This window comes from Gekko japonicus, unplaced genomic scaffold (assembly GCF_001447785.1).
Source record: "Gekko japonicus isolate JY-2015 unplaced genomic scaffold, Gekko_japonicus_V1.1 scaffold1409, whole genome shotgun sequence".
In the NCBI taxonomy this organism is placed as follows: Eukaryota; Metazoa; Chordata; class Lepidosauria; order Squamata; family Gekkonidae; genus Gekko; species Gekko japonicus.
In genome coordinates, this window is record NW_015172045.1 from 20,564 (window position 1) to 35,527 (window position 14,964).

Below are 14,964 nucleotides of genomic sequence, written 5' to 3' on the forward strand. Positions count from 1 at the left end.
AAATCGAGAGGGTGCAGAAGAGAGCGACGAGGATGATCAGGGGTCTGGAGACTGAGCCCTGTGAGGAAAGGCTGAGGGACTTGGGAATGTTCAGTCTGGAGAAGAGGAGGCTGAGGGGGGACGTGATGGCTCTCTTTAAATATTTGAAAGGCCGTCATGTGGAGGAGGGCAAGGAGCCGATCCCGTTGGCAGCAGAGGATCGGACCCGAAGCAACGGGTTTAGATTAGATGCAGAAAGGTATCGGCTGGATATTAGGAAAAGCTTTTTCACAGTCAGAGTGGTTCAAAGGTGGAATCAGCTGCCTGGGGAGGTGGTGAGCTCCCGTTCACTGACAGCTTTCGAGAAGAGGCCGGATGAATATTTGTCAGAGATGCTTTAGGCTGGTCCTGCATTGGGCAGGGGGTTGGACTAGATCAGTGGTGGTGAACCTATGGCACGGGTGCCAGAGGGGGCACTCAGAGCCCTCTCTGTGGGCACGCATGCCATCGCCCCAGCCAGGCCCAGACCATCATTACAGTGTCGAATTCTCTGCCAAATAATTTTAAGTAAATGAAAGCATTTGGGATTGCTTTCCTTACTTTGTTTGGATCATCTTAAGTTAATGTGTGAGTTGTTTTTCTAAAGTAAAACCTCAGTATTCAGGTTAAATTGCCGTATTGGCAGTTTGCGATAAATAAGTGGGTTTTGGGTCGCAGTTTGGGCACTCGGCCTCTAAAAGGTTCGCCATCACTGGGCTACATGGTCTGTATGGCCCCTCCCAGTTCTACGATTCTATGACCCCTGGCTTAGAGAGTCACAAGTTCCGCAGGCTTGCTCCACAAGATGGCGCTAGCAGCCACAGCTTCTTATTTCATTGCGGTGGTGATGGTGGGGAGAAGAGGGCAAAAGAAATACAAACAACATCACATTTGCGTCTAAGAAGGAACTACCACCCAGGACATCTTACCCAACAAGGAGACACAACACTACAGCACCCCTGGGTTCAATGCTCCCTCTAAGCTGCGGAGTCTTGTGAGCAAACGTTCTACTTTGTGAGCTGCTGGCATTAAAGTCATGAGCGAGCGATTTGGCTGCTGCATAAACTAGTCTGCTCTGGAGCCCTCCTTCCTGAGCGACGGCGAAAATGTGTGAGCCAGGGACTAAAACACTGTGAACTAGCTCACACTAACTCAGCTTAGAGGGAACCCTGCTCTGGAGGAGCCCTCCTCCCTGTGCGAAGACAAAACTGTGTCAGCCGGAGGCTAAAACACTGTGAGCTAGCTCACACTAACTCAGCTTAGAGGGAACACTGCCTTGGTTGTGGGGGGACGGGACAAAAAGTTTCGAAGCAAACCAGATTTTTATTAAAATTTGGCAGGGCCTGATCCGACTCACGGCCACCAGCTAACCATTCCTGACGTACAGGATACAGAATGAAACAAAAGCGGACAAGTAAGATGTTAATACTCCCGAAAGGGGGGGGGGGAGCACCCCCGGATACGAAAACGCAGCCGACTGAGGGTTAACCCTTAAGCTACTGTCCTCGTTTTGCAGCCCTGAAACCTTCCACCCGATCGGCACCCTTGTGAATTATTGCTAAGAGATTCTTTCGCCCAAAGGACAGACGGAGGGCGGGGCGGAGAAACCGGCGAGATGGATTTAATTGAGCAGGCAAGTTTGCTCCAGCAAAGCGTCCCCGAAACACGGCGCGGTGATCGAAGTAATCCTCTGGTGTTCTGCGGGATGGGGGGGAAACGGCTCATTCTCACGACTTCAGCGTCTTCTCTGGTGCATGCACACACACACGTCCGGATACCTGGGATATCTGGGAAATCGTTTGCTGCATGTCTCCCACGGGACTTTTAAGAACTGTCCCTGCCGCGTCCTTACCGGTTCTCACTTTCAAGTCATCCAAACTCTCAGTAGCAGGGCTGCAACGGAGACACGGGGAACACAGGCGGAACAAACTTTAATTCAGGGAAAGAACGGCCTGTGCGATTTTCTATCCCCTCGCTTAAATCCCCGCGTTAAAAGGGTGGGGGGGAACGGTGGCTCGTCCTCACGTCGTTCAGGATTGGGCGCTCTCCTAACGACCCATTTGAAACCTACAAAGAGTCTCCTTCCCATTCTTAGGCCACAGGCTGAACGTTAAATCACCCGTCTGCTCCATGACTCGACGTGAATCCTTTGCGCCGACCCCGGTTCTTGCAGGATCAGACGTCTCTGAGCACGGTAAAAGTCACGAGTGCTTTGAAACGGGTATCTGTTTTAAAAAAGGGGGTACTTAAAGGGCTTGGCACGATCCCTGCGGCTCCGGGGCCGTTTCAGTGGTTGTTCTTCGTGGCCTCCTTAGCGGCGATGATGAGAGGTGTGAGGCTGGACAGCGGCTTGGCGATTTTCAGGAACTGGTGCTGGAAGAAAAGGCAGGAGAGAAGTTTAGAGGATCGAAGACTCTTTTACTCCCTGTCAATATCCAGGGATGTAATGTGACACATTCAGAGGCAGACTGATAATTGAGGGCAATGGGAAAACGGGCTAACATTGCCTCCGTAAGGTTCCCACACTCGCTACTCCTCTTGGTTGGTCCACTACCTTTCCGATACCTGTACTGGGAGGTGGCGCACGGCAACGATTCATAGAATCATAGAATGTTAAAGTTGGAAGGGACCTTGCAGGTCGTCTAGTCCAACCCCCTGCACTCTGCAGGAGCACAGTCAAAAGACAGCCCTACATACCTACATACCTACGACCAGTGTTCCCTCTAAGCTGAGTTAGTGTGAGCTAGCTCACACTCTTTTAGCCTCCAGCTCACACATTTTTGTCTTCGCTCAGGAAGGAGGGCTCCAGAGCAAACTAATTTATGCAGTAGCCAAATCGCTTGCTCACAACTTTAATGCCAGTAGCTCACAAAGAAGAATTTTTGCTCACAGGACTCCCCAGCTTAGAGGGAACATTGCCTACAACATACCCGAAAGATGGCCATCCAGCCTCCGCTTGAAAACGTCCAGCAAAGGAGTATCCACCACCTCCCGAGGCAGTCTGTTCCACTGCTCAACCACTCTGATAGTGAGGAAGTTTCTCCTGATATTTTGCCGGTAACGACTACCTTGTAATTTCCACCCATTAGATCTAGTCTTGCAATCCGGAGCAAGAGAGAATAGATCTGCTCCCTCTTCTACATGACAGCCTTTCAAATACTTGAAGACCGCAATCATGTCCCCTCTAAGCCTTCTCTTTCCCAGGCTAAACAGACCCAACTCTTTCAGCCTTTCCTCATAAGACTTGGATTCCAACCCTCTCACCATCCTGGTTGCCCTCTTCTGGACACGCTCGGGCTTGTCAACGTCCTTCCTAAAATGTGGTGCCCAAAACTGGACACAGGACTTCAGGTGAGGCCTGACCATAGCAGAATAGAGCGGAACTACCACCTCCCGTGATCTGGACACAGTGCTTCTGTTAATGCATCCTAAGATTGCATTCGCTTTCTTCACATGTAATTCATTGGTACCCCTCATTATTCCCCAATGGGGACCCAAAGTGACTTACATTGTTCCCCTCTCTTCCATTTTAACTTCACAACAACCCTGAGAGGTGGGCTAGGCTGAGAGCGTGTGACTGGCCCAAAGTCACCCAGCGAGCTTCCATGGGACAAGTGGGGATTTGAACCTGCATCTCCTATGTACTAGTCCCACATTCTTTTTAAAAACATAATTAAATTTATCGATTTATTGAACAGCAATGAACAAAGTGCAATCTTAATCATGCATTGACAGATAACCATATCATTAAATACATCACTACATAGTATGTTTAAATCATTCAAAATTTCTATGAATACCATACCATGAATATCCTATCACTGATCAGAAACATCATATTATATTATAATATTACAAATCCAAAATATCATCGTCTCTCATATCCAAAAACGATTACCGTAAGCGTGATTAACGCTACCTTATGAGTAGAAACTTAACCATTCACAAACTATACTCCTTTTAATCAGGAGATAAAAGTTACACAAGTTGACCTACAAAAGGTGTTCCCTCTAAGTTGGGTTACTGTGAGCTAGCTCACAGTTTTTTAGCCTCCGGCTCACACATTTTTGTCTTCGCTCAGGAAGGAGGGCTCCAGAGCAAACTAATGTATGCAGTAGCCAAATCGCTGGCTCACAGCTTTAATGCCAAGAGCTCACAAAGTAGAATTTTTGTTCACAAGACTCCACACCTTAGAGGGAACATTGGTCACAATGTCACTGTATCAAGAATTAATCAAGTACCTTCTGGAAGTGATACTGTCTGCTGTATATTCCAAAAATGGAAACCATTTGTCTAATAGATTGGAGAAGCCTGAACGTGTCTCTTGATTTAGCTCTGAAATCAGCTACCTTGTCCATCGAGAATATTTCCCACACCACAGCACAGCATTCATCAACAGAGGGTATGGAAGCCATGCCCAGACCAGGACTGACAAAATCAACTGCCAAGACAGGCTCTTTCCCCTAAGTCAGGTTTCCCTTGCTCAAAAGCCAGTCGACTCCGGCTCTAGGGGGCGCTGCTCATCTCCGTTTCCAAGCCGAAGAGTCAGCGCTGTCCAAAGACATTTCTGTGGCCATGTGGCTGGCATGACTAAACACTGAGGTGCACGGAACGCTGTTACTTTCCCACCTATTGATCTACTTGCAATTTCTTGCTTTCGAATGGCTAGGTTGGCAGGAGCAGGGGCCACGGACGGGAGCGCACTGCATCACACAGCACTAGAGTCTTGTGCTGCCCCCAGTCAGCATTATCTGTAGTTTAGTAAAACTGCGCTGTATCTTTAAGACTTGTTGCACCTGGGAATTGGAGTCCACAGTTAGGGATCCCAGAAGCTTCCCTCTGTCTCGAACTGCTGAGCTACTGACTTTCCGGTCTGCAGCTCAGCGTCTTAACCTCTGGCCTCTAAGTCAGGATGGTATAAATTCAACTGGAGCCCCGGCCTCACGTGGCGTTTCTTTTCCTCCCTAAGCCAAAGTTACCTGGAGGAGCTCTTTAGCGGAACCCCGCTTCTCCACGTCCATCTCCAGGCAGCGGGTAAGGAAGTCTCTAAATATGGGCGACAGCTTTTCTGGGTTCTGCAGCTCTGGCGTCCCATTGGTCGCAATGAGATATAAAGCCTACGGGACGGGGAAAAAGCACAAATTCAGCCCGAGGCACAGAAACTCCCTGCCGAAAACCTCTTAATTTGTTCAGGATATGAATGAACCCGAAATCCTGGCCCCCCCACCTCTCTCGGTCTTCGTCCTAACCGCTTGGAGCGGTGATCCTGAGCCACCGCTTGGCTGCTGTGGCTAAACGGCTGAAGGCGAACAAGTCGAAATCAGATCCTGACGAGATGGAGGCGATTCATTTATGGCATTTAGAGATCGCCTGTCTCGCTGAGCCTCAAAGCTGGTCAGGAAGGCCAAGGTTTTGGAAGGTATTGTGCTTCCCGTGTTCAAAGAATTAACCCTGGGGTTGCCAATTCCAGGGTGGGGGATTCTGGGAGAATTTTGGGGGTGGAGCCTGTGGAGGGCGGAGTTTGGAGAGGGGAGTGACCTCAGCAGGGTATAATATCATAGAGCCAAGAACCAAAAAGGTCAAACTACATTAACCAAAGACCAAGAGATGAATCTGAAAACAATTGAGTTTTCTATGACTATTATAACTAATCTCTTTAGTTATATATCTGAAAGGTTTAAAAGTAATCGATAACACTATAAGACAGTTTTAATATGAAAAGAGTAGTACGTGTTGTTTATTATAACAAACTGTTGTGTGAAATCTTATAAAAATTGCTATGATGTTACATATTTTACACTTATACTATATAATAAGTTCGATAAGATAAGATAAAAAATGAAAATATAGTATGAGAAATTGGCAGATTGAGTAGGATTTTTTAATACGTTAATACAGATTTTAATAGGTCATATATATATATATATCTTAAGCTATATTCTTATGGCATTACACCATATATATCTTGTTAAACATTTGTTAAACTATTATACCATAGACTTTTTTACGTTCACACATATATTTTGAAAAATGAATGTCCTTAATTTCTGTAAAATTGCCCTCACGCTAGGTTTTTTGGTAATTATATTTTCTTTTTGTTTTCCCCTATTCCTTCTTCTTTTCTGTAACCCTTATAATAAACAATTATATTTAAAAGAAGAACGTTACGGATCAATATAGGGCCGATTGCTAAAAACTATATGTATAACCTAAATATTATCAAAAACGTGCATTTATTTTTCAAACAGTTAAAAACATTTATGGGCCCTCCTGTAGCCTCATTACAGCAATGCAATGTATATGAAAAGGAACTATTGAGACCCGACGCGCACATTGGCTCTGATCAGTAGTTCGTATCTCACTTTCTGGACCAAAATTAGAAGGCATACAGTAAGAAATGTCACTCAGCATGTATGCCATTGACTAAAGCATAAGGCCAGACTCAAGGAGTCCTCACAAACATTCTTTTGCCTTGTGTAATTCCATTCTCGATTGTTAAACTCCTTTCTTGGTCCTATGTCGTGTATATTGTTTTTGTACATGGTTTTAATATTGAATAATGAGCCTTAATGTACAGACGTTGTTTGACCATTGAAGAAGGCCGATTTGGGCCAAAACGTGTCGGGTTGCAATAGTTCCCTTTTGTATACATAGCATTGTTAGGCTATAATGAGGCTACAGGTGGACCCATAAATGTGTTTAACCATTTTAAAAATAAATACATGCTATTTTCGATCATATATAGGTTACAGTAAAGGTAAAGACCATGGGGTCGCAAAGAGTCGGACTCGACTGTGAGACTGAACAACAACAAAAAAAGGTAAAGGTTCCCTTGCTCAAAAGCCAGTCGAGTCTGACTCTAGGGTTGCGGTGCTCATCTCCGTTTCAAAGCCGAAGAGCCAGCGCTGTCCGAAGACGTTTCCGTGGTCATGTGGCCGGCGTGACTAAACACCAAGGCACACGGAACGCTGTTACCTTCCCACCGAAGTGGTACCTATTTATCTACTTGCAATTTCTTGCTTTCGAACGGCTAGGTTGGCAGGAGCTGGAACTAGAGACGGGAGCTCACTCCGTCATGCGGCACACTCGGGTCTCGAACTGCTGAACTACCGACCTTCCACAGCCTGCAATTCAGCGTCTTAACCACTTGAGCCACCGCAGCTCCCTCATTTAGGTTATACATATAGTTTTTAGCAATCGACCCTATATTGGTCCGTAACTAACCTTTCTGGTTCTTGATTCAATTATTTTGGGTTGTTCTGCGCCCCCCTTTCTTTTCTTTCTTATAATATCACAGAGCCCACCCTCCAAAGCAACCATTTTCTCCAGGGGGAACTGATATCCATGGTCTGGAGATCAGTTGTAACTCCGGGAGATCTCCAGAGACCCACTTCGAGGTTGGCGACCCCAGTGCCCTTTGACCTACTAGGCTCCGCCCTTAAACCCCGATCAGAATCATGCAAGGGGGGGGTCACTCTGAAGCTTTTTTATTTGCTTCCTCTACACCCCTGGGAGGAAGGGTGGGATGGGGGGTGGTGGAAAGCTTACCCGCAGGGGGTTCTCGTTGAGGTACGGGGGCTCCCCTTCTATCATCTCGATGGCCATTATCCCCAGAGACCAGATGTCCACCTTGGGCCCGTACGCTTTCCTCGTGACCACCTCGGGAGCCATCCAATAGGGAGTCCCCACCATTGTGCTCCGTTTGCTCTGCTCCGGCGTGATCTGAGCGCAGAAGCCGAAATCGGCTGGGAAGAGAAGGAGAAGGACTTGGGTGCTTTCTCTTGACGGTACAGGTCCCTTAGACTCGGGGGTCCTTTCCTGCAGGAGCGCACAGGAGCGGCGCTCCGGCAGTAAAGAGCCCAGGGGGACGGGCACATGCAACAAGCCCCGCCCCCTGCTCCCAGCAGCTCTCAGTCAGAGCAAGAAGCAGCCAGGTAAGTTGCAGAGCCCCCCCCCCCGGTCCAAAACAGTCCAGTGGCACCTTTAAGACCAAGTTTTATTCAGGTACAAGCTCTCCCTCCTCTGCGAGGACAGATCTGCACGTCCCGTCCCCCCCAATAGCTAGCAATCCAAAAGAGTCCAGTGGAGCCTGAGCGGTGGGTGTTGCCTTCTGACACACTTCCGGTGATGTCAGGGGGTGTGGCATATGCAAATGTGTTATGCTAATGAGTTATGCTGATGAGCTCTTGCACCTCTTTTTCTACAAAATGACCCCTGCTTAGACTCAAACTGGGGTTGGTGGGGGAGAGGAAGAGGGATAGATCCCCTGCACTATCAACGGCTAATGGTTCCACACAGGAGATATATTCTGGAACTGAGGGTCACGGCATTGGCTTGGCCCACTACCTCAAACCTACCCCCATCAAGATACAAAGAAATGAAACAAGGAGGAGGAGGAGGAGGGTGATCCTCGTTGGGGTGATTAGATGCACCGCTTGCTATTTCCCCCATAATAAACTGCATCCAAATCTTATCATACCATAGGTTTAAAGGTGGTCCCGAATCTGATTTCCACTTAGCAGCTATGGTAAGTCTAGCTGCGGCAATCAATATGGAGATTGAGTCTCTCATTTGTTGTGGTGGAGGTGGATTTGGCCAAGTAGTAGTAATTGAGGGGAGAAGGCGATTGTTAGACTGGAAATCAGATTGATAGCCGTAACTATTTCCTTCCTCTCTCTCTCTCCCCACCTCTTTCATGCTTTCTTCCATCTCGCACTCTCTCTTTCTTAGAAAAATTAATATCATTAGCAAGCAAAGACATATCCCTGGACAAATGAATATCAGGATCAATATCTGTTTTTAACCCCTTTTGTTTTTATTTCTGGCAGTCTCCTTTAATATTAATAAAGCAAATTTGCATATTTTTTCTCCTAATAAAAACGTATGTGTGATATCTGTGCGTGTCTTGCGGCTCTCAAACATGTGACATTTATTCGATGTGGCTTTTACGTGGAGCAAATCTGGCCACCCCTGGGTTAGAGGGAACACTCTGCCTAGGGCAGTGATGCCCTCTGTTCTTGGTGCTGGGGGGCGGGGCAGATACCAGGTCCCTTTCCAATCCTCCCCAGCAGTCCCCGTCCCCGTACTTAGTTTGACGGAGCCGTCCATCCCTAGCAAGATGTTGTCGCTCTTGATGTCCCGGTGGATGACTTGGTTGGAATGGAGGAACTCCAGAGCCTGCAGACACTGTGGAGGAAACCCAACAGACGGCAATTAACATCATTCGGCGAATGGGACTTTTGTAGGGCAATCGTCAGACGAACGGACCTATCGACTGGCTAACATTGGGGTTAGATTAGGGAGAGAAGGAGCTTTCCACTGCTTACTACTTCAGATAACATCTCACACCCCACCAGGGCTATTTTTGGGCAGGAACGCACAGGAACGGAGTTCCGGCTGGTTCCCAAGTTGGCCACGCCCAGCAGGAACTCATTAGCATAATAGGCCACACCCAACAGCAGAAACTCATTAGGATTGGCTACAATTAGGGGTGTGTGGCCTAACATGCAAAAAGCCCTGGGTTTTGACAACAAACAAGATAAAGAGAATAAGAAGCAAAAGGTAGGTGTGGCTGGATGACCACGCTTCTGGTAACATGGTGGTGTGACCCAATATGTGAATGAGCTGTGCTGTCAGGGTGTGGCCTAATATGCTAATGAGTTCCTGCTGTTGGGTGTGGCCTGTTATGCTAATGAGTTCCTGCTGGGCTTTTTCTACAAAAAAAGCCCTGCACCCCACCACATATTTTGTTAGTCTTGAAGGTGCTCCTGGACTCTTGCTCTTTTCTTCTGCTACAGACAGACTGACACGGCGACCCACCTTAAGAACATAAGAACATAAGAGACGCCAATGTTGGATCAGGCCAAAGGCCCATCCAGCCCAACACTCTGTATCACACACTGGCCAGAAATACCAGTGCCATCAGGAGGTTCACCAGTGGGGCCAGGACATTAGAAGCCCTCCCACTGTTAACCCCCCAAGCACCAAGAAGACAGAGCATCACTTGCCCCAGAGACCCTGTCTATACCTTGTGGCTAATAGCCACCGATGGACCTCTGCTCCATATGCTTATCCCCTGCCTTGATCTTACCCATCTTGATCTAGTTATGTGATATATAATCGCATTGCTGGATCCATATGCTTACTGCATATATTGGTTTACTGGCTATCTAGCATTGGAGAAACTGTTTTTTTAGTTGTACTCTGTGTCAAGGAGAGTACTCCATCTGTCTGTGTTATACCTCTGAGGATGCCAGTCACAGCTGCTGGCAAAAGGTCAGGTCCTACGATGCCAAGACCACAGCCAGAGAGCTCGGAAAATCTACAACGACTAATGAACTCCGGCTGTGAAAGCCTTCGACAACAAATTGTTTTTTTTTTATTGTGCTGTGTGGCTTGCAGCTGATTACAACAATTTTATTTTGCCTCCTGCGTTGAAATGCTTTGAAAAAGAGAGAAAAGCCACATAAACGGGGGGGGGGCAGAATTTTGGCTCACTAGGAACCCCCTTCTAAAACTTACGGGGCTTTCTATTACCCACAGTAACTCCACGCTATCTCCCTCCTCTCCAACGTGACCCGCAAGAATCTCACATCAGTCGACAATGAACAAGTTGATATTCTGTTTTTCATATTTGGTACCTATAGGCAGGGGTCATTTCGTAGAAAAAGAGGTGCAGGAGCTCTTAGCACAGCTCATTAGCATAACTTATTTGCATATGCCACACCCCCTGACATCACCGGAAGTGTGTCAGAAGGCAACACCCACCGCTCAGGCTCCACTGGACTGTTTTGGATTGCTACCGTGTTTCCCCGAAAATAGGACACTGTCATATATTTATTTTTTCTCAAGAAGACACACTAGGGCTTATACCACAAATGCATAGAAATCCTGGTAGGGTTTATTTTTTGGGTAGGTCTTATTTTCGGGAAAACAGGGTAGCTAGGGGGGAACGCACAGATCTGTCCTCACAGAGGAAGGAGAGCTTGTACCTGAGAAAAACTTGGTCTTAAAGGTGCCACTGGACTGTTTTGGACTGAGGGGCTGTGGGGGGGGGGGGGCCCTCAAACTTACCCGGTTGAGCTCTGACTGAGGGCTGCTGGGAGCAGGGGGTGGGGCTTGTTGCATGTGCCCGCCCCCTGGGCTCTTTACTGCCGGAGCGCCGCCCCGGGGCCCTCCTGCAGGAAATGACCCCTGCCTATAGGCATAGCAACACGGAGCCGGAAGGGACCCCAAGGGTCATCTAACTCAACCCCCTGCACAACGCAGGAAATTCACAGCTACATCCCCCCCAACTCCCCCAGTGGCCCCTGCTCTGAGGAAGGCAAAAAATCTCCAGGATCCCCGGGCCAACTCTGGCCTGGAGGAAAATTCCTTCCTGAACCCAAAGTGGCGATTGGCATTAACTCGGGGGCATGTAAGAAAGGGCCCCAAGAGCTGAGCGCTGGCTCAGCCCTTCCTGCCCTCCCTCTCACAATACACCTAAATTCATAGGGGGTCATAGAATCAGCATTGCCGTCTGATGGCCATCCAGCCTCTGCTTGAAAACCTCCGAAGAAGGAGAGCCCACCACCTCCCGAGGAAGCCTGTTTCACTGAGGAACCCTTCTAACTGTCAGGAATTTATTCCTAATGTTTTAGCCGAAAGCTCTTCTGATTTCATTTCGACCCGTTGGTTCCGGTCCTACCTTCTAGTGCAAACGAAAACAACTATGCATACACAATCACAGCATTACTAAGCAACAGCAGAAAAGAGCAAGAGTCCAGTAGAGCCAGTTTGGTGTAGTGGTTAAGTGCACGGACTCTCATCTGGGAGAACCGGGTTTGATTCCCCACTCCTCCACTTACACCTGCTGGATGACCTTGGGCAAGCCATAGTCCTGTCAGAGCTGTTCTTGAAAAAGAGCAGTTTCTGTCAAGAGCTCTCTCAGCCCCGCCTACCTCCCAGGGTGTCTGTTGTGGGGAGGGGAAGGGAAAGGAGATTGTAAGCGGCTCTGAGACTCCAGTCTCCTCTTCTTCTTCTCCTCTTCTACTGCCTTTGCAGTGGAGGTGGTGTGGCGGATTAATAAACATGGCTTCTAAATCGCTTCGCCTCCACCCCGCCCCTCGAAAACCTTACCTGCTAGATTCATGCATAATTCAAATGCTAAAAGCACCTACGCCTCGCCGGGAAATAACCGGCCCATCTGAAGAGCGATCTCTAATTGCTGTGGGCTTCTTGAAAATTAATGGTTTGCGGATATCTGAAATATCATATTCTCCTTGGCTCTCATCTGACTCTCTCTCTCTCTCTGCTCTGTGCTCTCGCGGCCTGTATCCTTTGCCACATAAGTGCCTACTCGCGGAGATAATAGTCGGTATAAAAATAGATTTGCTCATAGCCACTGGAAAATGAATAGGTCTTTGGGGGAAACCCCCCCAACCTTTTGCTCTTTTTACCCTTTGCCAAGGTTTAAAGGCCGCCAATAGAGGAGAGCACGGAATGCTGGTTGTTAACTGTTTGTTGCTGAGGTTCTCCGACTGGGAGCTGGGACTCTATCGCAGGGGTGTCGCAAGGCCGAGAGGGCGGAGGCAGAACAGGGGCGAACACATAGGAGGCTCAATGGCAGACGTCTTCTGCGTAATGTGTGAGATGGCCATGAAATGCAAACGGTTGCTTAGTGGATTCAGATGGGTAGCCATGTTAGTCTGTCTGTAGCCGGAGAAAAGCAGGAGCACCTTCAAGACTAACAAAATCTGTGGCAGGAGAGGAAGTTTCGTGAGTCCCTGCTCACTTCCTCAGGTACAGCTAGCATGTGAGTCCATCTGTCCTTATATCACAAGGTGGATGGATCTCCATTCTGTATGGCTAAATGCCTTCCATGGAGACAGATCAAGACGAGTAGCCGTGTTCATCTGCTTGTAGCAGTAGAAAACAAAAAGAGTCCAGTAGCACCTTCAAGACTAACCAGATTTGTGGCAGGGGAGGAGCTTTCGTGAGTCACTGCTCACTTCTTCAGATACAGCTAGAATGTGAGTCTATCCTTGTATCACAAGCAGGGGTCATTTCCTGCAGGAGCACACAGGAGCGGAACTCTGGCAGTAAAGAGCCCTGGGGGCGGGCACATGCAACAAGCCCCACCCCCTGCTCCCAGCAGCCCTCAGTCAGAGCGAGAAGCAGCCAGGTAAGCTGCAGAGCCCCCCCCCGCCCCCCGGTCCAAAACAGTCCAGCCCAAGTTTTATTCAGGTACAAGCTCTCCCTCCTCTGCGAGGACAGATCTGCACGTTCCCCACCCCCAATAGCTAGCAATCCAAAAGAGTCCAGTGGCGCCTGAGTGGTGGGTGTTGCCTTCTGACACACTTCCGGTGATGTCAGGGGGTGTGGCATATGCAAATAAGTTATGCTAATGAGCTCCTGCACCTCTTTTTCTACGAAATGACCCCTGTGTGTAAGTAGTCTGTGTATAGTACTTGATCTGTGATTAGGTTGGGAAATAATTGGAGAATTTGGGAGCGGAGCCTGAGGAGGGCAGGGTTTGGGGAGGGGAGGGACCAACAGGTATAATGCCACAGAGTCCACCTCCCAAAGCAGCCATTTTCTCCAGGTGAACTGATCTCTGTCATGGAAAGTTGTGTTTTCATATTTGACTTGCTGAGTTGTAATGTTTTGTGCCTGCGGTTTTGAAATGCATCTAGATTGTGGTATGAAACTATTCAAATCTTGCACACCTCAAGATCTCTTCGTAAAGTGACCCATACTTTTTTTTTATCGTCGTCCAGACCTTTTAAAAATCTCTCTGGGGTTTAGAGAGATATAAGTAAGGCTCTCCTTTCCACTACACCAAAAGAAGAGACTGGATTTATACCCCGCCCTTCACTACCCGAAGGAGTCTCAGAGCGGCTGACAAACTCCTTTCCCTTCCCCTCCCCACAACAGACACCCCGGGAGGTAGGTGGGGCTGACAGAGCTCTGACAGAAACGGCTCTTTTTCAAGAACAGCTCTTGCCAGAACTGTGGCTTGCCCAAGGTCATCCAGCCAGGTGCAAGTGGAGAAGTGGGGAATCAAACCCGGTTCTCCCAGATGAGAGTCCATGCACTTAACCACTACACCAAACTGGCTCTACTGGACTCTTGCTCTTTTCTGCTGTTGCTTAGTAATGCTGTGATTGTGTATGCATAGTTGTTTTCGTTTGCACTAGAAGGTAGGACCGGAACCAACAGGTCGAAATGAAATCAGAAGGGTTTTCGGCTAAACATCTGGAAGAACTTCCCAAAAGTTAGAGTGGTTCCTCAGTGGGACAGGCTTCCTCGGGAGGTGGGGGAGGTTTTCAAGCAGAGGCTAGATGGCCATCAGACGGCAATGCTGATTCTATGACCCACTATGATTTTAGGTGTATTGTGAGAAGGAGGGCAGGAAGGGCTAAGCAGGAGTTTGTAAGCCGCTCTGAGACACCTTTGGGTAGTGAAGGGCAGGGTATATATCCAATCTCCTCCTCCTCCTCTTTTCTTGTTGGCAGAGTTCAGTAAATAATCTAATCTACGCTTTGGAATTTGCTTTTAACAAATTTAGAAGAAGAAGCAGAAGAGATTGGATTTATACCCCGCCCTTCACTCGGAGTCTCAGAGCAGCTTACAAACTCCTTTCCCTTCCCCTCCCCACAACAGACACCCTGTGAGGTAGGTGGGGCTGAGAGAGCTCTTGACAGAAACTGCTCTTTTTCAAGAACAGCTCTGACAGAACTACGGCTTGCCCAAGGTCATCCAGCAGCTGCAAGTGGAGGAGTGGGGAATCAAACCCGGCTCTCCCAGATTAGAGTCCGCGCGCTTCACCACCACACCAAACTGGATTTTGCAAAAAGGCAAGAGCTGACGGCAGGCCATTAATGCCACGGAAGAGACCTTCAGAAATCAAGCATAACACATAACATCGAACAGAGGGAGAAACAACAGGAGGTAGAGGCTGAACCG

General features: G+C 48.2%; 1 protein-coding gene across 2 annotated transcripts in view; it reads right to left on the minus strand.

Moving 5' to 3' along the window:
* Positions 1-1,330: 1,330 nt before the first annotated feature.
* PAK1 (p21 protein (Cdc42/Rac)-activated kinase 1) overlaps positions 1,331-14,964 on the minus strand; it is a 173,954-nt gene continuing 160,320 nt past the window's right edge. For both annotated transcript variants that reach the window (XM_015420710.1, XM_015420709.1), the window contains exons 12-15: positions 9,105-9,204; positions 7,567-7,763; positions 4,998-5,135; positions 1,331-2,391 (exon numbers count right to left, since the gene is read on the minus strand). In XM_015420710.1, coding sequence (XP_015276196.1) covers positions 2,305-2,391; positions 4,998-5,135; positions 7,567-7,763; positions 9,105-9,204 — 522 coding nt within the window. In that variant the 3' untranslated portion in view covers positions 1,331-2,304. The remainder of the gene's footprint in view (positions 2,392-4,997; positions 5,136-7,566; positions 7,764-9,104; positions 9,205-14,964) is intronic.